Here is a 26,352-nt window from a genome sequence, read left to right on the forward strand (position 1 = left end):
TCTAAGGCCCATATTTGTTGAACTTATGCTTGTTGAGTTCTAAAGGATGGTCTCTCATAAGGAAACAGAATTTGAGGCCAAGTGAGTCATACACTGAAACAATAGAATAAAATATTATAGACAAAAGTTGGGTTTTCCAAAAGCAAGCCCATCACTACTCCATGCTGTGTACTGTGCAGCACAATACTTTATATGGAAAGGGTCAATATTCACCCAGAAGCGTTACAGTAAGACCAATAATACTCCATTTAGTAAAACATAAATTTTTGCTTGAGAGATTAATCATTTTACTCATTTGCATTCAACAACATAGTACTGGCTCTTTTTGATCATTTATAGGCCTACATTTTTTGTTGTTGTTGTTTTGTTGTTGTTTTTTTGTTTTGTTTTGTTTTGTTTTTTTTACACCAGTACCTAAAGAGATCCTTCTTTTTAATTTTACTCAATTTTTTTAAAGCCATGCATTTATGGAGATTGAAGTTTTTTTCTCTCTCTTTTCTAAATGTTAACATTAGACATAAACTACATTTTTAGAGATAATACAACAAAATATTTTTTTATAACATTTTTGCTAGGGTGAAGAATTTGTGTATTACAGACATATTTGCCACTGGATAACAATGTGGTTAAGCTACAAATGAATAATCGCTAAACAAATGGAAATTAAAGGAGCATACATTGTGTCACTACTGTCCTGTTCGGTTGAATTTATATCAGCATAATGTAAACAGTGCCAGCAGCTGTGGTTACTCTTTCCTGAAATCTAAAGCCACTTTGTCAAACACTTCTATTCATTCAGTGCTGAACACCTGGAAACAATAGCACAGGCATGTTTAAACATCCAAGCTGTTCCACTGGTAAATAAAGCTTATATTAATTACGGTCTGTAGACGCAAAATACAGATGAATACACAATGTTTAATATACAGGCATTATACACATAAAGAAGGTCTACTCAGTTCACACAACAGTAACTGGACAAACAAAATGGTTAAGACTTAGCATATAATCAGTTCTGACTAAGATTCAATGTTGTGATGAGGGCAATCTAAGGACTTCTCATGCTGTAGTAAAGTAAATTAAATTTCACATCTTTAAATTGTTTATTTTAGTTGTAATTCCTTCATTTGTTTATTTTTTATGCAGATGGGATGGATGGTTAGATAAACAAATGGATGTATGGCACTTTTAACTTCTGACAAACCTCAGAATACACAATAATTGTCTGGAACGACATTTTATAAAACAGTTTACATGAGGGGTCATGGGAGTATGCTCATCCAGCTTTTTGGTGAAAGCCTATGATCCTGTGCATTGATATTTGGGTATATTTGGGTTCAGGGTATCTGGGTGTGAGCTGGTCTTTGTTTAAGCATAGGAAGAGTTGTGTCTGCATTCTTATTAAATCAAAATGGTTTACAGTGGGTGGGAGACACCACAGAAGATATGTCTTCAATTCTGCTTGTCAGAAATCTGGTTATATTTATGTTTTTCATAATGGGATATCATCAATGGGTTATCAATAAACGGTTGAGGAGGTGTCCAGTAAATGTCCAGTCTATCATATGTAGATGTTGTATGTTCTCCATACAAACTGGGCCTCTGGCATGCACTATTGGTTTCACTGCTGCATATTAAATAGTTGAATTAGCACCTCTAAGTGCAAGGCCATGATTATTCCCTAGAAATGGTAGTGGGATGCTGCCTTCTGGTGAGGGGAGAGACTTTGCTCTCAGTGGAGCAGTTTATACAACTTGGAATATTAATCATGTCTATGGTCATCTGACAGATTTTGTGCAATACCCCTGCAAATAATTTAATTTAACCACAAGCACAAACATCTAGGAAAACTTGAAAATCTCACTTCCAGTTTATTATCTATGATCTTCAATGAACAGCTAACTGCATCACCCTGTCACAAGCAGGGTACCAACAGTGGTGCCCAGGTCTGGGAGCAGATTAGCCATATGTTTTTCTGTGCACATTTGAAAAGAGCATGCAAAATCTATGTAACGTGCATTCACACAGATCAGAGGCAGGAATCAACCACAACCACAAAGGGGTAAGAAATACATGTTAACCACTAAGCCACCATGGCCCTAGACAAGGATATCCTCTATAAATCAATAAATTTCTCAGTCAGTCTTCTCACATCCAGACTAAGGTTGAAAAACACACAACAAACACACGGTATTTCTTTAGGCTTTTAGTGCTGCCATATAAAAGCAATTACACTGTGTATTTTTAATCACGGGGGGCACGGAGGCTTAGTGGTTAGCACGTACTGTACGCCTCACATCTCCAGGGTTGGGGGTTGGATTCCCGCCACCGCCTTGTGTGTGTGTGGAGTTTGCACGTTCTCTCCGTGCCTCAGGGGTTTCCTCCGGGTACTCCGGTTTCCTCCCCCAGTCTAAAGACATGCATGGTAAGTTGATTGGCATCTCTGGAAAATTGTCCATAGTGTGTGAGTGAATGAGTGTGTGTGTGTCCTGCGATGGGTTGGCACTCCGTCCAGGGTGTATCCTGCCTTGATGCCCAATGACGCCTGAGATGGCACAGGCTCCCCGTGACCCGAGCGGTAGAAAATTAATGAATGAATGAATTTTTAATCACTAGTGCCCTCTACTGGACACATGGAGCCACAATATACGCAACACGTATAAACGTTTTAACACGTTTAGGGGAAAAATACTCGCTATTAACTTCACTAGAAAAGAGAGAGAACTTCCGCAGTTTGAGTAGATATGACTATGTGGTGTATTTATAGGTCTGGGGAATGAATAGCAGCTGCTACTGATCCATGATTATAACAGGAATACAATGGTGCTAATGGTGACCTCTAGTGGACAGAAGAGGTATTGCAGTATACCGATGTGAACAAGCAATAATAATAATAATAATAATAATAATAATAATAATAATAATAATAATAATAATAATAATAATAATAATAATAATAATAATAATAATAATAATAATACAATTGAAAGTAGATAAACCTCAGACATGTTATGAACTGGAGAAAATCTTCAAGGTTTTGTTTACCTTCTGTTAGTGGTATTGAGTTACACTCCAAATCCTCTGTTAAAGAACCAGATCAGGGTTTAAGTTTTACTATCCTACATCCCTGAATATTTGAATGTAATGTCTGCCTAATAAAGTTATTAAATTAAATGCAAAGTATTCGATGGCAACCAGATAATTCCACAATAAAAAAAGAAAAAAAGAAAGAGAACCTTTTTTTAAGTGAATTTTCAACATTGACATTTGAATATAAAATATTTAAAATGTACTGAAAGATTCCCCAGATAATAGTAAATTATAACAATGAGTGAGGAGGGTCAGTGTATAGAAGAATTTACACATTAACAAAAAATGAGTTTTACATTATTATTATTATATTGTCTAAAAAATAAATGGCCTTGTGGTGCCTATTATTTGAGGTTAAAGAAACAGACATAAAGAATGTACAGAGCTTTAACTCAAGGGCAAAGAAACACAGAAAGTGTCCTTCCAGTCATTCCCACAAAGAAAATATGCAGTACTCTTCTGCAGTTGTGTAGACTAATACTGTGATATTGCTTGCAATAGATCACATACACTACAATTCTTTAGTAGTAATCATACTGTGCAGAAAAAGACAAAAAAGGGTAAGTCATAATACTTTTATATGATTATTATTTCATATTTCATAGAGTTCATCGTAACTTTTTAAACATTTTCACTATTTATTGTTCAGCTGATGGCATTAATGTTTTCATTCCAAAATATCATTCAGATACTTAAATAGACATTTCTGTGAGAGATGATGCAATGCTGTAATGTTTTTTAATAATTTGGAGTACATTTTGCCATAATGACTGAGTAGGTTGTACTAATCAGGGTATATTGAGAGAGCTAACAACAACTGACAAATAGATTCTCATATAGATTAGAGCACTAGATCAATAGGGAAGCTTAAATGTCAGTAAAATGTTCTCTCACAGCATAATTCTTCTGTCTTTGTCTAAACTGATGTAGTAAAACGTGTGGCATTTTTGAACTCTGTATCAGTTTTTATACATAAAATAATAATTACTTTTTTTAAGAAAATGAAGTTCTTAATTAATCACATTAACAGTAGAAAATTAATGTTGTGCCTGTTTTGATTGTCAGGACTCACAGTGTGTAGTTCTTTATTCTTGTGCGTTAATTTTTCAGGATTTTTCTCAGTGTATAACTGATTTGATCAGTTTTATTTCTTTCTGAAAGGAATAGTTCAGTAAATACAACTCAATGGCATGTCAGATTTCTAAAATATTTTGTAAAGTTATACAAATGATACAAATTCTCGGCAAAGTTCATTAGATACTTACACTGCTTCCGACATACATAGTGCAGCATCACAACACTTTACTGTGGTTAACGTCCTTGAATTCTTTCTTTAAATCATTGACTTTTATCTGAAAATGGTTTTCACATCAACTCGCTCTTACCTTGGAAGACTGAGCACACTTTAATACATTAATTCATTCATTAAATCATACATTCGTCAGTAATCCTGGTCAGTGTTGTAGCCAGTCTGGAGACTCTCTCATTGACACTGTGCATGAGGCAGAAGAAGAAGAAGAAGAAGAAGAAGAAGAAGAAGAAGAAGAAGAAGAAGAAGAAGAAGAAGAAGAAGAAGAAGAAGAAGAAGAAGAAGAAGAAGAAGAAGAAAAGGAAGAAGAAGAAGAAGAAGAAGAAGAAGAAGAAGAAGAAGAAGAAGAAGAAGAAGAAGAAGAAGAAGAAGAAGAAGAAGTATATTGGAACATGAAATTCGTAAGCTGTTTATTTTCCTATTCTGGAGCACTTGAAGGATTCTGAGTAATAAAAATGCCCGTTCGTCCTGCATCTCAGAACCATTATAATATAGCTATAAACAGATTATTGACTGAACAATTATATTGATTTTACCATTTTGTAGTGTGATTATTGGCTGCAAACTACAAAAAACATAAAACTATAAAAGCAAACACTCAGAGAAGATAGAAATTACTGCAGACTCGTTTTCCTGTATTCTTTAATCAATACAGTTTTAACTGTAGCTGGAAGTTAAAGCAAAGCTCATGCCATCTTTCAATGTTATGCTTGATAGTTATTGTAATTGTAATAATTTCATACATCAATTGTAAAAATTGGACTGTGTTTTAAATGGAGGAGTGTGATTGATTATAATCAAGTGGTGTATCTAGTGACTGATGTTAGTCTAGTTGCTGTTCATACTGCTCTGTTATTCTTCTCTTACAAGATTAATCTTTGAGTAATTTAGAAAAAAGGTTCAATGTAAAAACTAGAGTGATTCTCTTAAGAAGTGTTATCTTGTACATTATACAACTCTATACAGTACAATGAACAGTGTAATAAATAAGTGTAATATATAAAAAATATATATGTTATGTTATAAAAATATGATGTTATTAATTCTTTCAGAGTGTTGAGGATATTAATCAGAGGAAGGAGAATCATCACAAACCAACCCCTTTAACCCAGTCATCATGATTAACAATACTACTCTGGTCAGAGAGCACACAGACTGCCATGAAGTTCAGGTTCCCATCGAGATCTTCCTCATCATTGGTGTTGTAAGCCTGAGTGAAAACCTTCTGGTTGTGGTAGCAGTGATTCGTAATAAAAACCTGCACTCTCCCATGTACTGCTTCATCTGCAGCCTGGCGGCTTTTAACACCATCTCCAGCCTCTCCAAAACCTGGGAGAACATCATGCTGGTTTTTAGAGACGCTGGCCATCTGAACTCTCAGGGACCATCTGAGCTCAGGATAGACAATGTGATGGACACTCTGCTCTGCATGTCATTTCAAGGCTCCATCTTTAGTTTCCTGGCAATCGCTGTGGATCGCTACATTACTATATTCCACACGTTACAGTACCACACGCTCATGACTATGCAGCGCACGGTGTCCATCCTGATCACAATCTGGGCCCTGTGTGGTTTCAGTGGTGCTCTCATGATCACGTTCTTTGAAACTACAGTGGTGATGATCTTCTTCATTGTGCTCTTCTTAGCAGCTCTGTTCCTTACCCTCCTACTCTATGTGCATATGTTTTTGCTGGCGCAGTATCATGCAGGCAGGATCGCATCAATGCCAGGAGCCGCTGGGCACCGCAGGAAGCGTGGCCTGAGAGGGGCACTCACACTTACCATTCTTTTTGGTGTGTTTGTGGTCTGCTGTGCTCCTTTCTTCCTCCACCTCCTGATTATTATGGTATGCCCCAAAAACCCATACTGTGAGTGTTATCGGTCTCTCTTCCAGCTGCATGTGGTGCTGCTGATAAGTCATGCAGTTATTGATCCAGCTATTTATGCCTTCAGGAGCGCTGAGCTACGAAACACCTTCCGGAAAATGTTCTCCTGCTTAACGGAAGCTCAGAATTATGTCCATGGCACATGTGAATTTGTAATATCATTTGCATGACTAAACCATAAGTGTTCCTTATAAATCAAAAAATAAAGGAGGCAGACAGAACTCCGGTTACAACATTTATTTAAAATCTCCTGGTCACCTATTCACATTTTCACCTTGACATATTCCTCATTTATCAAATAAATGCAAGTTGTAAATCTTTGTAAACTCTTTGTTACTGATCAACCTTTCCTTATGTATATACTGTATGATTAACACACATGAATTGTCTTCCTGATCTGTATACTTAGATAATAACTGAGTCATTTTAAAGAATGGTCATATATTATATTGCAATTCTTTTTGAATTAATATTGGATTTCTCATTAATGTAATATGGCCACAAATGACAGTATAACGTCTAACAAATATACTACATTATCGAACAATTATAATGTATTTATTTAGTAATTATAATTATAATAAAGAAATGGTATATAAAAGAAACTTTTATGGATGTTTCATTAATTACAATAAATTCTTGAAGGCTTTGTCTGAGTGACAGCAAATTCACAAATGTAACACTTTTGTCCACAATTAGACATCAGCACCATGTGCTGTACATTCACCATACACAACACTATGCAGAAACACTCACAAAATTTCACTACATACATCACACAACTATTGCAGCAGTTACCACAGAACTGGACTTACACAACAATGCGGGTAAAAACAAAATGGCTCAAGCACATGAAAAAGTGTATCAGAAAATAATTAAATACATTTATTTTGCTGTATGTTTTACAGATACCACTGGAGGGGGAAAACACAAGAAAAACAAAATAAAGTGACTTTAGGGGAAAATGTAGTTCACTCCAATGGGGGGAAGTAACAAAATCTTTAACTCAAGTAAAAGAATAATTTCTCAATTCTCATTAAGAGCTGAAGTACACTTTCTCCAGTCAGGATAAAAATATGAAATTCTAAACCTTTAAATTTACTAAAATTAATTACAAGAAAGCATCATAAAATAAAAATATCTTCTACCTCAAATAATATGCTGTTTGCTCCCAAATTCTAAGAAACTACATCTGACGTATCACAGCCGACAGGATGCAGGTACACACTCATACATGGCAAAGCAAGCAAAGAGGTAATCCAGAGGAAAAGTCAGGACTCAGTGTGTGTGTGTGTGTGTGTGTGTGTGTGTGTGTGTGTGTGTGTGTGTGTGTGTGTGTGTGTGTGTGTGTGTGTGTGTGTGTGTGTGAGAGAGAGAAAAAAGTCTCTACCGCCATTTTAAAATACCAAAATCAATATAAAATCAATGGTAGGCCTTAGAGTTCTAAGGCATTTTTCTAAAGACTTCCAAAGACCGCTAAGTATGTGATAAATGTTGTGCAGTCCTGTTTTCTTTTATATCTGTACTTTTCTCTGTGCTACATGATGATGGATGCAAAGTTGAAGCTTCTATTCAGTATTTACTGGACAAGCTACAGATGCTGCGCAGGTTGTAGCAGCAGATGATCTCCTTGAATGTTTGCCTCATCTCCTGGCTCCTCAACGCATAGATCAGAGGATCGATCACAGAGTTGCACATGATAAGAATCAGGTACATGTTGAAGTGGGACATGAAGCAAATGCAGTACAGGTTCTTTGGGCAGGAGATCATAAGGATGAGGTGGAGAAAGAACGGCACCCAACACACGATGAAGATACCCAGAAGAATGGTAAGAGTGAGGGCTCCTTTCAAGCTGGCCCGTTGCTGGATGGAGGCATTGGAACCGGCCAGAGATGCCATGCGTCTTACGTGGGATCGAGCCAGCATGAACATGTGGCTGTAGAGAGATGCCATTAAGAGCAGCATGGCCAAGAACATAGCAACCAGACAAACCACCACTGGTGTTGTGTCAGAGTAAACAATGAAGACAATCCCACAGCCAGTGCAGAAGCTCCAGATGCCACTAATGATCATACATGCTCGCTTTACAGTCATGATGCTGTGATAACGGAGAGCATAAAATATAGAGATGTAGCGGTCCACAGCAATGGCTAACAGACTGCACATGGAAGCCACCACAGAAATGCAAATGAGAGAATCGAACATGTTATCAATCTGACGAATAAAGTGATCTTCTACAACTAACCTCCTATTAGCCAGGAGATGGATCACTATAGTCTCCCATGCATTGGAAGCGCTTACTAACATATCTGCCAAAGCCAGACTACAGATGAAAAAGTACATAGGAGAGTGAAGGTTTTTGTTCTTGGCTATGGCAACAATAACAAATATGTTCTCCAACAGACTTAGCAAACCCAAAGTGAGGAAAAACTCAGGGGCAATGTGGACCTGCTCACAGTTTCCTGAAAGTCCTGTTGACTTATTGGACTCCTCACTGTGTTTGATGGGTGTGAAAGTGTTGTTTGGAATTACTGAAGGCCACGGTAATGTATTCATTTTTTGGCTGAGGTTCTTTCACTGCCAAAAAGAAGAACTTTAAAGTGAGTGTCTGTCAGTGAATAGACTCATCATGCCAGATTCTTGTTCATCTGTAGGAAGAAAGAAAAAGAAGAAAAAGACATTATCAAAAATGAGATAAGAATTGTTGCTATTATCTGCAATATCAATGGTTTAAAAAAAGAAAATTGCACTAGCTCCAGTGCCCGTCTTTTTTTTTTTTTTTTTACTTGGCACAGCTGGAAGCATTGCTGCCTCACAGCTCCAGCCAACCATGTGCCACAGATACAAAAATCAAAGAGTTTCAGTCAATGTTTCAGTCAAATATCAGAATGAAAAAAAAGGTATGATTGTGGCATGGGTGTGTTTACCACATGGAATGGTTTGAGAAACTGTTGATCTCTTGAGATTTTCATACAAATCAATATCTAGAGTTTACACAGAATGGTGTGAAAAACACCTGAAAGCAGGATCTAAGACTTTCATGAGCACAGACTCACCAAAACACAGCTGATGATTAGAATAAAAATCACCTGGTCTTTGCCAAAGCCTATTAGCTGAGAGGGTAACTGTATGTGCAGGTCTACACATGTCCCTAATAATGTGGACATATGTGTCTGTTTTCATGTTTAATCAGCTAGAAATAGTCACCATTGTACACAGACTAGATTATTTTGAAGTTGACACACAAATGTAAAGAGGAAAACGCTGTAATGAAATTCCACAAAGACAGGCATTGTTTCATACATAGTTATTGACATAAAAATAAATTTTACTGCTCTTGAAACACGATTGGTGTGTTTGTTATTATTCTGAGGGTTTTGTGTATTATTGTTATTGTTTTGTGTATTATTGTTATTGTTATTTGTGTTTTGTGTATTAATAAAGCATGAAATCAATAAAAGACATCAAGAAATAGCAGGATACTTCTTCCACATTAGGCACACTGTGACAGACAAAGTGGTTTCTAAACATATGTCAGCTTTTATTATCATGAAACACCAAAAACCCACAATCACTATCACAGAAATCACACAGGTTTGGATATGTGGGGCTACACAGTGTGTAATAGTAATGTGTGAATGATAACTGTCTTCTGGTTCCTTATAATTTCCTGTATGATTGAGAAAACAGTCATTAATTATAACAGTGTGAAAAGGTGAATCATTAAATCCTAAGATTGTGCCATGTTATCATTTGTCGTTTTAACCTCGGTGCAGTGAGGCAGTCCAACATGTCAATCAAACAAAAGATCAACTTTACATAATGAAGTCCAAGTGAAGCAATTTGCTTAGTTCACTGCGATGAAAAAAGCCATCCTAAGTTCTTCCATTATGTTTCAGCTCTACCACCTGTGACTCATCCAGAATCCCAATATCAAGCCATACTAATTCCCTGCCTGCTGGGAGCCTGATTCCAGCTCTATGCCTGTTTCCTTTTGAATTAAACACAAACATTTTTCTGCCTTTCTGCTCCACTAAATAATGTAACAATTACTGGGTTATAGACTGGGCTTCATTGATCGTTGCACAGTATATCTCCGACCTCATGCTGTAAATGCACCTGTTACACAAGTGTACGCTAATGAAACTCTGGAAGCTCCATTTTTACAAAAAGAATAGAAAGCTATCGAAACCTTGTAGCTTTCATTTTACACAAGATAAAACAGACAAAGAACCTTAAGTCTCACCTTGCAGTCATTAGCTATAGGATCCCCACAGCTTGCACACGTTGCATCTTCAGCAGTCTGTGCATCAGACGAAAAATGAAGTAGTCTTGAGTTCAGCATGTACTTACTCTCTCTCTCTCTCTCTCGTCTACATGAAGCTGCTCCTCCTCCTCAAATACCACACTAGCTTTGTTCTTGCATTCCTAATTTTTTTTTATTTATTAGTATTTTTTAATAAGATACAAGTATTACAGAATTTACATGAAAAGCAACAAGAATACATTTATACTTATCACTTTTAAAATCCCAGGATTTGTTGCTGAATCTAATGTCATTACTTATCATTATAACTACAGTACAGTAACTACGAAATAGCATAGCATAGACAAAATACACTTTGTCTAGTAATATGTTAAACACTGACTAACATATTTTTATTTAAATATATTGCTAGTCTGAATGCCTCTTCCTCCCATTTACACATATTATAGACATGCACTGCATATCTAAATCACCTGTTTAAGTCAAGTATAGCTGTACTATTCACAAGAATAATACTATAAACTGACATCAAATGCTAGAGGCTAAAAGCAAAAAGATGCTGGAAGATTACAAAACAGGACATGAATTCAGCTTTATGCAATAATGTTGCAAGTAAATGCAGTTATACTCAAAAGTTTGCATACCCTGAAAGACATTGCCATTTATTTTGAAAATGTGACTGATAATGCAATTTTTTTTTTTTTCTTATTTAAGGATAGTGGTCACATGAAGTCATTAATTATCACATAGTTGTTTGACTCCTTTTTAAATGTTTGGAGAGGAATCAACAAGGCCTATGATGAAAAGTAGACCATTCCCACTGTAAAGCATGGTGGTGGTTCCCTTATGTTTTGTGGCTGTATGAGCTCCAGTGGCACAATGAAGTTAGTAAAGATTGACAGCAAGATGAATGCAGCATGTTATCAGAAGATAGTGGCAGACTTTGAATTGCATTCTACAGCAAGAAAGCTGCACATGGGACACTCTCAGATGTTCCAGCATGACAATGATCTAAAGCAGAAGGCAAGGTTGACCCTGCAATGGCTACAGCCAAAAAAGTGTGAAGGTTCTGGAGGCCATCATAGTCTCCTGACCTCAATTTCACTGAGACAATTTGAGGAAATCTCAAACGTGCAGTTTGTGCCATACAATCAAAAAATGTACATGAACTGGGGCATTTTGCCAAGAAGAATAGGCAGCTCTACCACCTGAGAGAATTGACTGCATGCCATCATTGATGCTAAAGGGGTCAATACATGATATTAAGAACTAAATGTATGCAATAAGTATTATTTCCTTCTTTTCTTTTTTGTTGTTTTGTTTGATGATTGTGACATTCTGTTATGCCACTCATATTAACTTGAGTCCTATAAGAAATAAAATTAATTTGTTTGCAAATTAATGAGAGAGTGTGTGTGCCCTGTGATGGGTTTGCACTCCGTCCAGGGTGTAACCTGCCTTGATGCCTGATGACACCTGAGATAGGCACAGGCTCCCCGTGACCCGAGGTAGTTCGGATAAGCGGTAGAAAATGAGTGAGTGAGTGAGTGAGTGTTTGCAAATTAAAGGTTGCAATGCAAGACTGAGGCATCGTTTTGGGAATTTCAAATAAGATTTAGCTAATTTAGCTGTGCAATAAATTGTGTGTACAGGGAGTGGCCATCCTGCAGGTGTTTTAAAGAGAATAACTGAACAGGCCAGAATAATGTCACATGCAAGGTAATGGGAGATAACAATAGAGCTTGATAGGTTCCCAAGCCTAGGCGTGAAGTACTCCTATCCTGCAAATTTTAGTGTTTCTCCTGCTCCTAACACACCTGATTTAACTATTCAGCTTACTAACAGCCCTTTCTTAGATGAAGTAGCTTTTTAGATCAGGGAAAATCCTCATTAGTTTGAGATACTAATAAATAATTTTGAAAACATAATGATTAAAAGAATGGTTTTATTTTGTCTTTCACAAACAGGCAGTTAAATGTAATACTTGCCATTCAATCCTATTAATTTACATATGCAACTGTCACCAAAGACATGTCTCCATCACTATATTATACACAGATATGTCCATAAAAGTCTGTAAAAACCTTTAACGTTAACCATGGTATTGTTGTTGGTACCAGATGAGCTGGTTTAAGAATTTCAGAAACTAAAGATCTGGGATTTTCACTCACTTTTCAAAAGCATAGTGAGAGACAGTTCTGTGGGTGGACACACCTTGTTGACATGAAGTCAGAGAAAACGGCCAGACTGGTTTGAGCTGACAGGTAAGATTAATTAACTCAAATATTAATTCATTACAGCCATGGTTAGCAGAAAGGCAACTCAGCATGCACAAAACATTGTTGTGTGTGAAAATACCAGATCAGCAATTTCTGAAATGCTCAAACCAGGCCCCACTGTTAAAGTCACAGAGAGACTTCTTCCTTCTTATGCTTGATGTAAACATTAACTGAAACTTTTGACCTGTAGCTGCATGACTTTATTGCACTGCATCCACATGATTAGCTGATTAGTTAAGAACTGCATAAACCAGCAGGTGTAAAGCCTTTCCTAAAATGTGTTACACACACTATTGCTGCTATATATTGTACAAAAGTTCTAAAGTAAACTCTTTATCAAAACTAACGCACAATACTGTTATTTGCACTACCATGCACTCTAACACTTTATGTACATTACTGATCTGTCATATTTTCTGTATTCCTATTTAATACTCATACTGTCTGTATTGTCTCATTGTCTGTTACGTCTCATGTAGTCTGTTTTGTCTCAAATAGTCTGTTTTGTTTTGTATAGTGTTTTGTCATATCTTGTCGGTCTTTTCTTGTCTGTTTTTGTCTTGTAGTCTGTTTTGTCTCGTATAGTCTGTTTGTCTTGTCTATTTTTTGTCTTGATTGTCTCGTATAGTCTGTTTTGTCTCATCTTGTCTGTATTATCTCGTAGTCTATTTTGTCTTGTTTGTATTGTCTCATATAGTCTGTTTTGTCTTGTCTGTGTTGTCTTGGCTTTTCTGTTTTTTTCTTGTATAGTCCAAGCTAAATGTATAGTGTTATTTATATCTGTACTTTTGAGAGTCACCAACAGCTGGAACCAATTCCTTGTGTGTGTCAACATCAACACACTTGGCCAATAAACCTGATTCTGATTCTGATAAAGTGACAAGTGAGTGTATGCTTTATTTTTGTATCTACTAAAGCAACATGTTGCTTATTTGCTGTTTGTAAACCAGTATAAGGGATATGCTAAACTAATATTCGATAAACAAGAGTCCTGTTGATAGTAACTACATGTTAAAAGATAAGGACAGATCTCGAGTTAAGACGAAATGACAAAATATCTTACGAGTTCAACTGAAATTGAAATAGATATTAAGCTAAAATAATGACATACACAGGGCTTCTGTGTAGAAAACTCATACCTGTTATATCATACTAAGATGAGAAATATAAAATTTTAGCGTTAAAGGTGTAAAAAATAATCCGAGTTAAAATATGTAAACAACACGCGCTAACAGCGAGAGACTTCATTTCCCATGATGCTTTGCGCGGGTGAAGCAGTCCATGTGCAGCAGTGTGGACAGTGTGTGCATGCACGGCAGAGATAGAAACATGGCGTGGCTCGTCCTCTTGAAGACACGTTATTAACTCCGAGTCAACACGAGCTCAATGTAAGCTTCACCTCACATTTCTACATGACCTTCCTTTTTACGAAATTTCAACCTTAGCTTGCTTTTGTTAGCCAGCTAGTTAGCTTGTTAGCCAGTTAGCTAAGCTATATTTAACTGCACAGTAATGTAGGTGTGTGTGTGTGTGTGTGTGTGTGTGTGTGTGTGTGTGTGTGTGTGTGTGTGTGTGTGTGTGTGTGTGTGGCCTGTCCTCTGTCCTGACTGTACTCTATATCGTGTGTGTGCGCTCATCCAAATATATTATTCTGAGCTAAACTCTAATTTTAGTCTGTTGACTTGTTGAGATGAAACTCTGAAGTAATAAATCACACGACACATTGAATTGTTATGGATGTATGTTAGGCCTCAAATGTACGTAGTTACACAGGAACATCATAATAATCCATGTCAGATGAGAACAGAGCTGTGTCTCTATCTCACGACTCTACAGCTTGTTTATTTGGACCATGCTGTTTACTGTGTGTGAAGCCACGCCCCCTGTCTGAAGGTGAAGGCTACAGACTGAAAGGACTTTTAAAATGTCATTTTGTTTTTTCCTCTAAAACACCTAATACACATAAGCCTTCAGGTACTAGCATTTAAGTGGTAAGAATTTGTCCAAAGTACAAGTGAAAGTGGATCAGCTAGCATGTTTCTCTCAACACTTGATTGTCCTGTTTTGTCACCTGTTTTCACCTGCAATTAAACAAACAATATGCTAAATCTTTATTTATTTAAAATAAAAATAAAAAAATAATAAAAAGAAGGTGACACTGTTTGTAATGATGTGATACAAGTATAGTATAACTATTGGCGTTGTGCAATATAGTTGTGGCACAACACCAGTTCCAAAGAAGTGATATTGCTAACTTGCTTTTAAGCTCTGCTCTCACCATTGTCACCAGCAGCTAACTAAACTAATACATCCATTTTTGCTGTAACACCTATTTGCTCTTTCTGCACTGTTGTTTGCTGGTCATGAACATGCATTTCCAACTCAACACACAAAGACCTGCACATTGTCCTCTTTTTCTTAGCTTTTGTGTGGGGAACAAGGTCACTGTAGCATGCACACATTTATTTTGAGTACACCTTTTTTTAAGCATAGCCTGATACAGCTGTTATCCTTTCCATAATCCCATCTTCCCTCTCCTAAACATTGCTATATGTTTTACCTGTATATACGTTTGGGTTGGGCTGGTTCTGTACACCAGAAATACACTTTCTGCACATATAGTTTCCCTTTTTTGTCATTGGGTATGTTTGTAGAGATTTATTATGTTTAATTCTAATTATTTGCTATTTAAAACAAGATATTGGTGGCTGCAGACTGTTTTTAAAAGTAGTCCAAAAAAAGACAACCCAATGACTTGCTTTTTCCTATTGCAACCTTGATCCAAAACTATCTAGATTTAGCATAAAACTGAGCCACTGGCAACCCTGTCTACATGTAGGAAAGGAAACTTGCGGAGGAAAAATGGAGCCACAAGGAAAATTTCTGAAATAACAAGGTCTCACAGGGTTGTGGCACTAAGTTATTTTGCTTTGCTTCTCATCTACTTTGCACTCATCATTGGTGCTACTACATATTTGTAGTATGTAAGTATGTAGATGATCTACCTCTGATTCATGTGTGCAGTGAAGTTAAAGTATCTTCAATACATCGGAATAACCTAGATAGCTGAGTGTTTAGAAGTAAAATGGCACAGAACCCAGATGAATGCAGTATCAGTGTCAATGATGTGAAGTTGGCATTTATCAGAAACGTCCTCCTCTGTCTATTAACCTGTTTGGACAACAGATAACTTTATGATGTAACAGAAGTGTTAGGAATCTGCAGCAAAGGTAATTTAAAAAATGCTTTCCTGGATTATGTTGCTTATTTAGCATTTTTCTTTTCATAGCCTGCAAGAACATGTTGGCAGATGTCATCTTTTTGGTTGATGGTTCAGGAAGCATTGACCCTGAGGACTTCTCAAAAATGAAGAAATTCATGAATTCAATCATTTTCAAGACAGTAATTGGCAAGGATAGTGTACAGTGGGACAGTGGTGTAGTTCAGCTCACAACCAAATGCTGAATTTGCCCTTAACCAATTTTATGACAAATCTGAAATGCAGCAGGCCATTAACGATGTCCCCCAAGCCCCCAGACACCATTCTGTGATCAAGGGTGCAAAGATTTAATACAAATCTTGAATATAGATACACACTACTGTACGGCCAAATGTATGTGTACACCTGCTCATCACATTCAGTACTTCTTCAGTTGCCTTAAATTTTGGAAGCACACAACTGTATAGGATGTCTTTGGACTAAAAGAATCAAACTTGCACTTCTGCCCAACATCAGTGCCTCATCTGACTAATACGTGGCCAAATAAGTAGAAAATCCCCAGAGTGAAAATCCCTCCTAGAAGTGTGGAGGATATGAGGACAGAAAATGAGGGACAAAACTGCCTTAAAGTTTATATAGATTTTTACTTTTACCTTTTGTGATATGTTTTTTTTTAAATATAAATATGTATTTATATATTATATTTTCTTTTGTCACTTTGAAATCTTAGATGGATTTGCAAAAATGCAGATCAGTTTTGTTAACCTACCAAATATAACTAGTGATCTTGTGATGCTGACGTCATGTCAGCCACGCTGATGTGGAAGTACATTAAAGTCGTTTTAGTAGCAATTCAAACACGCATACCTTGACACACCTCGACCTCATTCATACTGTTTATTCATTTTTATACATGAAGCACACATTAGGTGAAGGAGTAGAAATGTTGTACTGAAGCTTTGTTGTCTTCACTCTAGGCTGTAAGAGGTTAGGACATTGAGGAAGAGATGATGCAGCGTGTGCTGTGTCCTGCAGCTGTCTCGCTGCACTCTGTGTTCCAGAACCTTAATATGAGGGACCTGAGTGTTGGCACACATATCCTTCATATAAATCGCTTTACTGTACGCTGCTTCAGCTCCTCCTGCATCACCAGAAACTCAGAGTCCCACAGGACACGTCCTGAGGTTCAAACAGCTGCACAGAGACAGGAGAGAAGCCAGGGAGAGACAGTAGCCCCACCACAGGGCACCGGAGACCTTGATCCACTGCAGGACAAGTCCATTGGCCTCTATCAGAGGTTTAAGAAGACTTTTAAACAGTATGGCAAAGTGATGGTGCCGGTTCATCTTGTCACTTCCACTGTGTGGCTTGGGACCTTTTATTATGCAGCCATGAAGTAAGTGCATGTCAATTCTCTAAAATGTTCAGTCAGGTTTTTTGGGGGTTTAATGTTTACACTTGCTATTCTATATTGCTATTCCTTCTCTATAGCTAATATGTCAACTTACCAAAAGTTTAAACCCCCCCCAATGACTTGTATTGGTGACTCATTACATAAAAGATTTACTTTTAAAGATTTTGTGTGAGGGGATCTTTATTCATGTTTAAGCAGCAAGATCCATATGTATAATTCTGTCTTGCTACTTCCAAAGGAGTGAGGAAAAAAAAACTGTTGAAAGATAGAAATAAATATATACACACACACACACACACACACACACACACACACACACACACACACACACACACACACACACAATGCATTACACGTGAAAACAGGAATGAACTTGTTTTGTGGAAGCTTCACCACATTAAATGTAGCTGTGAATTATAAATGAGATAAGAAGCAGGTTTTTTGAATAGTTAGTGCTGTGGTATAAGAGGAATAAAGCACTTTGGGCCATGCTGTTATCAGAAAAGTATCTCCCTCCGCTTCATTAGCTATGCTGTCCATGTTCTGCAGTCCAAAGCTATCAACTTACACCACGTTCACACTGCAAGTCTTAATGCTCAATTCGGATATTTTTCTCAGATCTGATTTTTTTGTTTGGCTGTTCACATTACCTTTTAAAATGTGGCCTATATCAGATACCAGTGTGAACAGTTTGCTGTTTCGAACTGACCCGCATGCTCAAACGAACAATAACAATGACGTCACACGCAGCACGCCGTTGCACTAAAAAGGCGAGGTTATGGAGGAAGTATTGTATCATCTGGTGCAAGCAAACATATCATGTAATGCTATAATGTGATGTATTCAATGCAAACATTATGAGCTGGTTCACGTAACCACTTTATGTAACACTCTTAACACACACGTTACCAGTCACGTTTCCGCCGGCGAAAACGTGACACAAACGCGGCGACTGGTAACGTGTGTGTGTTACGCAAAAAAAAGTCTTCGCCGGCGCTTAATTGTGACGAATGTCGATGTAGATTGATATAAAAGTCGCATCAAGTCCGCCTTGGCTGTTCACACTGCGGCCACATTGGAAAAAAAATCAGTTTTGGGTCTGATTCAGGACCACATATGGAAGTGGCCCAGATCTGATTTGAAAAAATCAGATCTGGGCCAGATTTGAGTGTTCACACTACTCCTGAAGAAGTCTGACCTGGTCACTTGACCCCAAAAAAAATCAGATTTGGGCCACTTTTACCTGCAGTGTGAACGGGGCCTTAGAGACCAGCTCTATTGCAGCTCACACTGACTTGTTTTATCTCATTTAATCAGAAGTGTATGATTAGATTCAGCGAGTGATATTGTAGTAATGCAGTTTTTTCCTCCACATTCAGATATTCGTATATCAGATAATAAGATAGTAGCTCTGGCAATGCTACTTTTCCAATTGTAATTGTTTTCTATTTAAAAAATGTGATGAAACATCTTAAACCCTTTGAATGCAACTTTTTTGGTTCAGAAAACAAGTTTTTATTAAGGAAAATGTACCGTGGTAATTATGTGCTGGGTTTAAAGGCCAGTTTTAAAGCTCTTTTCCTGGATAAAAGGGTCTCAGCATTTCTCATTCAGACATTTCCCTCTCATCTGGAGTAAAAATTCAGGACATACTGTTATCAGCATGTCATTATAAACTCCACTATAATTATAATTCCACTTTAAATGACCATTCCTCTTCAAAAAGTTATCTTTACTAAACATTTCTACATTGCTGTTTTTTTTTTTTGTTGTTGTTGTTGTTGTTGCCAGAGGCGTGAACTTGGTGCCGTTTCTGGAGTACATTGGCTTACCGGACAGGCTGGTGGGAATTCTGCGAGACTCTCAGGGTGGATATGCCCTAACAGCCTATGCAATGTATAAGGTATCAATCGCACTAATTTAATACACAATATGCAGCACGGCAACTGTAAAATTTTTACTAATAGTTTAATGTCCTGAACAGCTTGCTACGCCAGCCAGGTACACGGTGACGATGGGTGGCACGTCTCTCACAGTGCAGTATCTCCGCAAACACGGTTATTTCTCCACACCTCCTCCAGTCACAGAGTATCTACAGGATAAAATGGAAGAGACCAGAGAGAAACTCTCTGAGAAGATGGAGGAGACAAAAGAACGATTTTCAGAGAAAATGGAGGAAACTAAAGAGCTCCTGTCAGAACGCATGGAAGAGACTAAAGAGCGTCTTGCTGAAAAAATGGAGGAGACAAAAGACAAGCTGGCTGAGAAACTGCAGGAGACCAAAGACACAGTTTCTTTACGGAAGAAAACGGATTAACAGAAAAACGCTGAATATGGCAGGGTTGTAAAATTCTACAGTAATTTCTAAACTGTATAAATGTGTTATGTGTATCTCAAACTTCCTGCCCTAACACAAATTGATTCGATCTAAAGGACCTGAATCCTCATTTGTTTTTATCATTAATTAATGAAATCTAGAAACTTGAACATGTAACTAAATAAGGGTGATTGCTGCCACTGTGCTTATGTTCATAACTGGACAGAGAAAATAGGTTAATCAGAAAAAGCACACCTACATGAAAATCCTAACAAGCAGAATGAAAAATGGAATATTGGCACAAAAACAGTGAGGAAAAGGTCTGCGCATTTATTAAGCAGCACCTCCATTTTTTTAACCAACCAAAGAGAACATTCACTCATTCGCAGTTTGGGGGTTCGATTCCTGCCTCTGCTATGTGTGTAGTTTGCATGCTCTCCCTGTGCCAGAGGGGTTTCCTCTGTGTACTCCGGTTTCCTTCCCCGGTCCAAAGACATACAGTGTAGGCTGATTGGTATCTAAAATGTATGTGTGCAGTTGTGTCCTGTGATAGGCAGCCATCCTGTCCAGGGTATCATACACACCCTGCCTTATGCCCCGTGTCTCCAGGGGTAGGCTACAGGTGCCCCTTGGCCCAGTAGGATAAGCAGTGTAATGAATAGATGGATGGATTTTTCACATAAATATAATATCCAAAAATGTTCAGGAACAAAATTGGACCTTTTTAGACAACATAATTTTATACTTATAGGCAGATTGAAAGTAAACCACACACGTACCTTTTCCCTTGATATATCCTAGGGGTATTAAAAGAGATAAAAAGTACGATGCTGCTTTTTTTTTGATTGTGTAGATATTTGACACAAACTGAGTTGTAATCACTAGCAGAAACACCAAGTAGACACTGACACTTATGTAGACTTAAACTCCGAGGTCAGGCAGACTCTAACTGAGCAGGGGAGTGTATGAGTAGTGCAGTGGGTTTGGGAATGAAAATTGACCTAGACTGGGACTACAGTAAAATACAATGGGGGAGTGAGGTTTAAAGCACTTGTTTAGCCAAGTGCCAAAACTTAAACACCACGAAATGGCAAGAATAATTGGGAAATGGTGCCACCATGTTTTTGACAGAGATTTCAGTGTAATATTCCTACAAATGATCAAGTTCAATGAACGCAAACAAACCCTTCATTACATTCAGCACTTTTCTTCCTCTGTACATGCTGCATGGCACATGTCAACTTCTCCATATAGTAGGAAACACCTCTGCTTGTGTGCAGGCCGTATTTTATAGAACGTACATTTACGGCTCAAAAAAATTAACAAAACGAAGATGGGTGCTCTTTACGTGAAAAGGGTCTCACTTTATCAAATATATTATGATGGCACAATTCCAGCTTGAAATAGCAATAATCATTCTGCAAAAGGTGTTAGAAATGTGTGCATTTATTTCTGCTCAGAGCAAATCAAGATATTTAATGATTCATAAAAAGCTGTAATGTTTGTATTAGAAGTTGTGTGTATTAATGCAGGTGAAGCAAGTACAAGGGAATCATCTAAAGCCATAAGTGTGTGTTTGATTTTATCTGTATAATGAATCAAGATTTTCACTATTTTATGATTGAGCACTGTGTTTTGGGAAGAATGACTAACCAGTCTTGTAATAAACACCTTTTGTTCATCCGTGTCAAGAGTAGAATTCAGTGGTTGTGAGTATGTACAGACTGTTTCTTGATTGTTAAAGGCAATGAAAGGAAGGACACAGCTGAATTTTATTTATTTTCTTACATTTTAATGGTTTAGCTGTAGTTTGACCACAGCAGTACAAGCATAAAATCTTTGACTACAACAGCATTTAGAGCAACGGTTTTTTTGACTATTTTGAACTTTTTTTTTTCTGAAAAAGTATTGCAATAACAGACCTTAGGCCTAGAACCTAGTACATCACAATTGCTTAAATAAAAAGAGGCAAAATACACATATTTAACGTGTATATAAACATATGTATGTACGTGTATGCAGAAATACAAGTACACACTTATGCGTACACACACAAAACGCTGGGGTACAAGTTTTGTAAATAAAAACTAAAATGATACAAAGTCCATGACGGAAGCAGTCCAGTATTGACCAATAATGCTGAAAAGCTACGGTTAGCGGTGGTGTGTACAAGCATCTGATGCTTTGAGGAAAACAAACCGAGGCGCAATCAGTTTCAGTCGGCGCACGTTAAGGGTTACACAGCCTTAACACCACAAACCTCTCAAGGCTACCTAGCAAGGAGCACTGGAGAAATGAAATGCCGTCACTATGTACATCATCTTCAGTTCAGTTGATTTGGACATGCTCAACAGTTACAGTGGACACCCAGCAGTAATCGTGATTAAAAAAAAAATTCCCCACTTTGTTCCGACATACCACGTACACAGAATGTGTGAAATAAATAAGTAAGAAATAAGAATGGTAGAAGTGTCAGTGTAGTCGCTGTCTGTGGCTAGATTATTAAAAGACTGGAAGCATAGAGTTGCGTGGGAATTTAAGACTGGCTATTACGTGGTTACACAGTACCTCAAATAATATAGAATTTATGCAATTTCTACATAAAGGCTGGACAGTGATTGATGGTTTTTATTCAACACGGACATACCGACATTCTGACGTCCTGCTTTGAAGATTTCTGTACGTTTGGTAAGCTGCTCCTTTTCTAGTCTGTGTGCAAGGTAAAACATGTCCATGTCCTAAACCACCAGTTCAACCATGGGAATGTAGAGACTCATTTGATTTTGATTATATTATATTAAATTCTAGTTTTGTTGTGTTGGTGAATTGGAAAGAAGCTGCAGACGTATGAACATCAGTGAAGTTTTGTCACTGCTGTTACTTTCCAAACACAATCTAATGAAGAGCTTTCTCTGACCACCAAATGATTGGATGGAACCAAATCCATTTTGTAAACATGATTTTAATACAATGTTTGTGTTACAGCTTGCTAGCTAGTTCAATGCCTCCATCAGGGTGTGAGTGAAAAGGATTGTGGTAAATGTTAAAATGTGTTAGATGTACACTGGTATTCCAATTCTACCATTAAACTGCAAGTTATACAAGTTGTGTTATTTGGGGTAGGAAAAAAAAAATTATATTCTATTTAAAGCAACTCTCTTGTCCTAGAACAACTGCCATTCATACTGTTAATATTGTTATTATCCATAAGAAAAATAAGTAGTACTTTGTAATCATTCTGTAATTCGTAAGTATTGTTTGCAAACCTCCTTTGTTTACAAAAAAAGACAAAAGCACATTTTGACTGTAGGCATTTACAAACCTGATACCACTGTGTTAAATTTTTATACCATCTATACATTATATTACACTATTAACAATATCTTTTGTGGTTTCTACCCATTGGGTAGGATATGTGTGCATAACATATTCAAGTTATTTACAGCACCTTACAAAAGAAAAAAGAAAGAAAGAAAGGGAAACAATTAAACAGAAAAGGAAACAGACAGACCAGAGAAATAAAAAGCACCGCTGGAAGTGAGGCACACCAAAGGTGGGAGCTTAAAGAGTGCAAGTGGGTTCCTACGTCTGCTCAAAACGTGAACATTAGGCACCGAGTTAGCTCACATCATACGTACATGCAAAAACGCCTCATTCCACGGACAACAAAAACGAGCGCTTGTTTATAGCGAGGACAACAATCGAAGAAAGCAGGGCAGGAAAAGCCGGGTGGAGATGGTGAAATGATGGTTGTTAGATGGGGCAAGGGTTGAGCCAACAAGCGTGGGCCAGACCTGCAATCGTTTGGCGAAAGCAGCAGCGGCAGCAGCAGCAGCGATAGCAGCAGCAATAAACAGCACAGATGAAGGACAAGCTCCGAGAGCTCTTTGGAAGAGTAAATGAAGGGAGAAAACTGACCAGAACACTTTAAAGCATCTCAGTCGGCACCAAACAAAAAGAAACGTCGGTGAGTCTTTCTGCAAACGTGGTGCTACTGGCTGAGTCCATCTCAACCTTTTGGAGATAAAAAAACTAAGACCATGGTGCAGGGGGGAAGCTGGCAGAAGCCCTTACTAAATGCTGGCATTGCAGTACAAAAGGTTAAGTTTTGTGGTCTTTTGTGGAGGTTCAGGTCTCCAGGTACAGATTAAAACCTAGACTGGAAGTAAAATAGACCGAACCACGTTTACTCATTTGATCCTTGGCTAGTTTCAATTTGTGCCCAAAACACCTCCTGGACAATGAAGTGGGCAGACAGAGGCTCTGTTCATTATATAAATGCTTAATAACAAAAATCCTTCACGTCCTTCCCAACACTGACAGACACTGATCAGACCTAGTCCTGGACTAAAAACACACACACATTCAGAGAAAACTAGGGTAGGTACATCCTCAATATCTGATCAGGGAACCAGCCCTGAACATGCATGCTGAATGAGCTGGCTTTCTAAACAAAACACACACACCCATGCTTGAGGACACTGTTTAGTCTGGGTCAAGTCAATGTCCACTTTAATGTCTCATTGTCTTTCAAGTGTACTTCTAGGCAGTTAAGGCTTGAGGTCAAGAGCCAGATTGAGAAACCAGGCTTCGTAATCTGGCTGGACAAACTAGCCTACAGGTCACATCGTCTTCATGAGGAAAATTTCTCTCTCAGACACACACACACACACACACTCACAGTACAGGACAGCCAAACACCGATTTCCGGGGCAGTGATGCTCAAACTCTACTGATAATGTAGAACAAAAGGGCAGTTGATAAGCATGTGTCAGTGAAACATAATTGAAGTTTTAAATGAATGTTTATCCATGTTCAGTGCCCTGGATGAACAAAAAAATAATAGATCTAAAAAGGTGACTCAGTCTTACATTAAAGGGATGTGTTCTGCACTACAAGGCAAAAGTTCCTTTGGGTACTTGTCAAAATTCAACATCTAAGAGCTCAGAGAGTTTGACTGGTTAGCTAACCTCCATTTAGTCAAAGCCAATGGCTAACTAACAGCCTGCATGCATCCAGTCTCTCACACCACAACAGTGCTGACCACTACTCCATTCTGTGTAAGTGTAATAGAGAACAGCAAAGGTTGCTCAGATTGTAAACTTCTAAGTTAAATGTAGCACCATGGTTTGGATCTGTTTGCCAAATACCCACAATGCTATGGATTGAAAATGAGAACATGATTGTATTTTAAATAGAAGAGTGCAGCGTTTTGCGATGGAACCGAGGGCTTGTATTCTTAGGCATCGTAAACTGCTTGGGTTCGAGTCTTTTCATGCCATGTGGCTGAAATCTTACATGAAGACCTGCCCCAACACAGACCGAAGCAGGAGTTCATCTCAAATCACAACGTTTTCACCTGAAACACAGTACAAACCAGTGGCGTAAATAGCGGCCCATCTCAGAAATGAGCGAGAAGGGACAAGCAGAAAAGGCAATCTAATCAGAGGAAGGCTGGGTTAATGAGATATTACAGCGACCAACCCTTACTTTAGCCCTTAGCTTTACCGTGTTCCTAAATGTGATTATCCTACCAATCCTAGGACACTGAGACAGCACAGCGATACGGGCTGTGCTTGAATGCTTGTTTGTTTTTGCTCACTCTGGTTACTATGGCACCATCCATCACAATATTGTACGGATGGGGTTCTGTGGCGTGAAAGGGACTAAAAGTGAAATAGTGCACGAATGGGAAGCATTAGCCATTTCAAGTAAGGAAAAGCTAAGAGAAGCTTCCATTCATGCTGAACACCTTGTGTTTAGAAACCATTCTGATGAGAAATAAATGTCGTTTTGGTTTTTGTCACGGGCCAAGTGCAATACATATAATGGATTACAACAACAGCCTTGATTGCAGTTCATAAACCAATAGCTCCCAGAGCACGGATAACACCCTGCTCACATGACACCTTTCCATCATCTGTTGTAAAGGTTAAAGCCTATCAGAGAGAAACTAAATGATGTCAACACTGCTCCAGGAGAAAAGACTGTTAGATGCTTTAAAAAAAAAAAAAAAAAAAAAAAAAAAAAAAAGAAGTACACTCATAAAAAAGTAATTACTTTATAACTGTATAACATTTCTGCTTGTAAAGTGACACTATTGAGTGAAAGTAACATTTTGCTAGCATCCATCTAACCTCAAGGTGTCAAAGAATCGGAAAGACTATGAGGGGTCTAAGAGCTGGGAAGGAGGATTTTAGGCTGGATATAAGTAACTCTTGTGCAGAAGTAAGGTGAAAACCCTACTGCTTTTACAGATCGCCAACTTTGGAGTTTCCTTAACAACAAAGGCCATGCACTGCATTTCCTGCTCCTCTTTTCCACAATAAAGATAGTGCAACTTTTGTGGGTTTTGATTTCGATGTATGATTGCGAGTGTTGACCCTCACGCCAGCCCCCACACAAAAACCTTGGCACTAGGATTTGGATTTTTGTCTCAATAACTTTTGAAATTCTTATCTGTGCACAGATCATGGTCATGGAAAACCTATCCTCAACTCCAAGTCCCTAAACTTGTAGATGTGTTGGTGTTTAGAAGAACACGTGACCAAGAAGGAAAAGAAAATGTGC

General features: G+C 37.8%; 3 protein-coding genes across 4 annotated transcripts; 2 read left to right on the forward strand and 1 right to left on the reverse strand.

The window, feature by feature from the left end:
- Window positions 1–3,541: 3,541 nt before the first annotated feature.
- mc2r (melanocortin 2 receptor) lies at window positions 3,542–6,549 on the forward strand. 2 transcript variants are annotated; one of them, XM_047810752.1, is made up of 2 exons: window positions 3,542–3,650; window positions 5,452–6,549. In XM_047810752.1, exon 2 carries the CDS (start codon window positions 5,517–5,519, stop codon window positions 6,453–6,455), a length of 939 nt encoding a protein of 312 aa, XP_047666708.1. In that variant the 5' UTR covers window positions 3,542–3,650; window positions 5,452–5,516; the 3' UTR covers window positions 6,456–6,549. The 2 variants fall into 2 exon arrangements, with proteins under 2 accessions (XP_047666708.1, XP_027004530.2); XM_027148729.2 differs by lacking the exon at window positions 3,542–3,650 and adding an exon at window positions 4,671–4,800.
- Window positions 6,550–6,927: 378 nt separating this feature from the next.
- mc5rb (melanocortin 5b receptor) lies at window positions 6,928–10,422 on the reverse strand. The gene has a single exon (XM_027148728.2). It carries the CDS (start codon window positions 8,839–8,841, stop codon window positions 7,858–7,860), a length of 984 nt encoding a protein of 327 aa, XP_027004529.1. The 5' UTR covers window positions 8,842–10,422; the 3' UTR covers window positions 6,928–7,857.
- A 3,425-nt stretch (window positions 10,423–13,847) lies between these two features.
- fam210ab (family with sequence similarity 210 member Ab) lies at window positions 13,848–21,463 on the forward strand. Its single transcript, XM_027148735.2, has 4 exons — window positions 13,848–14,219; window positions 17,029–17,447; window positions 19,257–19,368; window positions 19,450–21,463. The coding sequence occupies exons 2-4, from the start codon at window positions 17,059–17,061 to the stop codon at window positions 19,780–19,782; spliced, it is 834 nt and encodes a 277-aa protein (XP_027004536.1). The 5' UTR covers window positions 13,848–14,219; window positions 17,029–17,058; the 3' UTR covers window positions 19,783–21,463.
- The last annotated feature ends 4,889 nt before the right edge of the window (window positions 21,464–26,352 follow it).

This window comes from Tachysurus fulvidraco, chromosome 3 (assembly GCF_022655615.1).
Source record: "Tachysurus fulvidraco isolate hzauxx_2018 chromosome 3, HZAU_PFXX_2.0, whole genome shotgun sequence".
Classification (NCBI taxonomy): Eukaryota; Metazoa; Chordata; class Actinopteri; order Siluriformes; family Bagridae; genus Tachysurus; species Tachysurus fulvidraco.

Excerpts from the sequence above, each read along its gene's own strand:
- fam210ab (XM_027148735.2), top strand. The coding sequence starts at position 17,059 with ATGATGCAGCGTGTGCTGTGTCCTGCAGCTGTCTCGCTGCACTCTGTG. Across the intron at positions 17,448-19,256 it reads TTTTATTATGCAGCCATGAA|AGGCGTGAACTTGGTGCCGT; the intron begins GTAAGTGCATGT and ends TGTTGTTGCCAG. Across the intron at positions 19,369-19,449 it reads CAGCCTATGCAATGTATAAG|CTTGCTACGCCAGCCAGGTA; the intron begins GTATCAATCGCA and ends TGTCCTGAACAG.
- mc5rb (XM_027148728.2), bottom strand. The coding sequence starts at position 8,841 with ATGAATACATTACCGTGGCCTTCAGTAATTCCAAACAACACTTTCACA.
- mc2r (XM_047810752.1), top strand. The coding sequence starts at position 5,517 with ATGATTAACAATACTACTCTGGTCAGAGAGCACACAGACTGCCATGAA.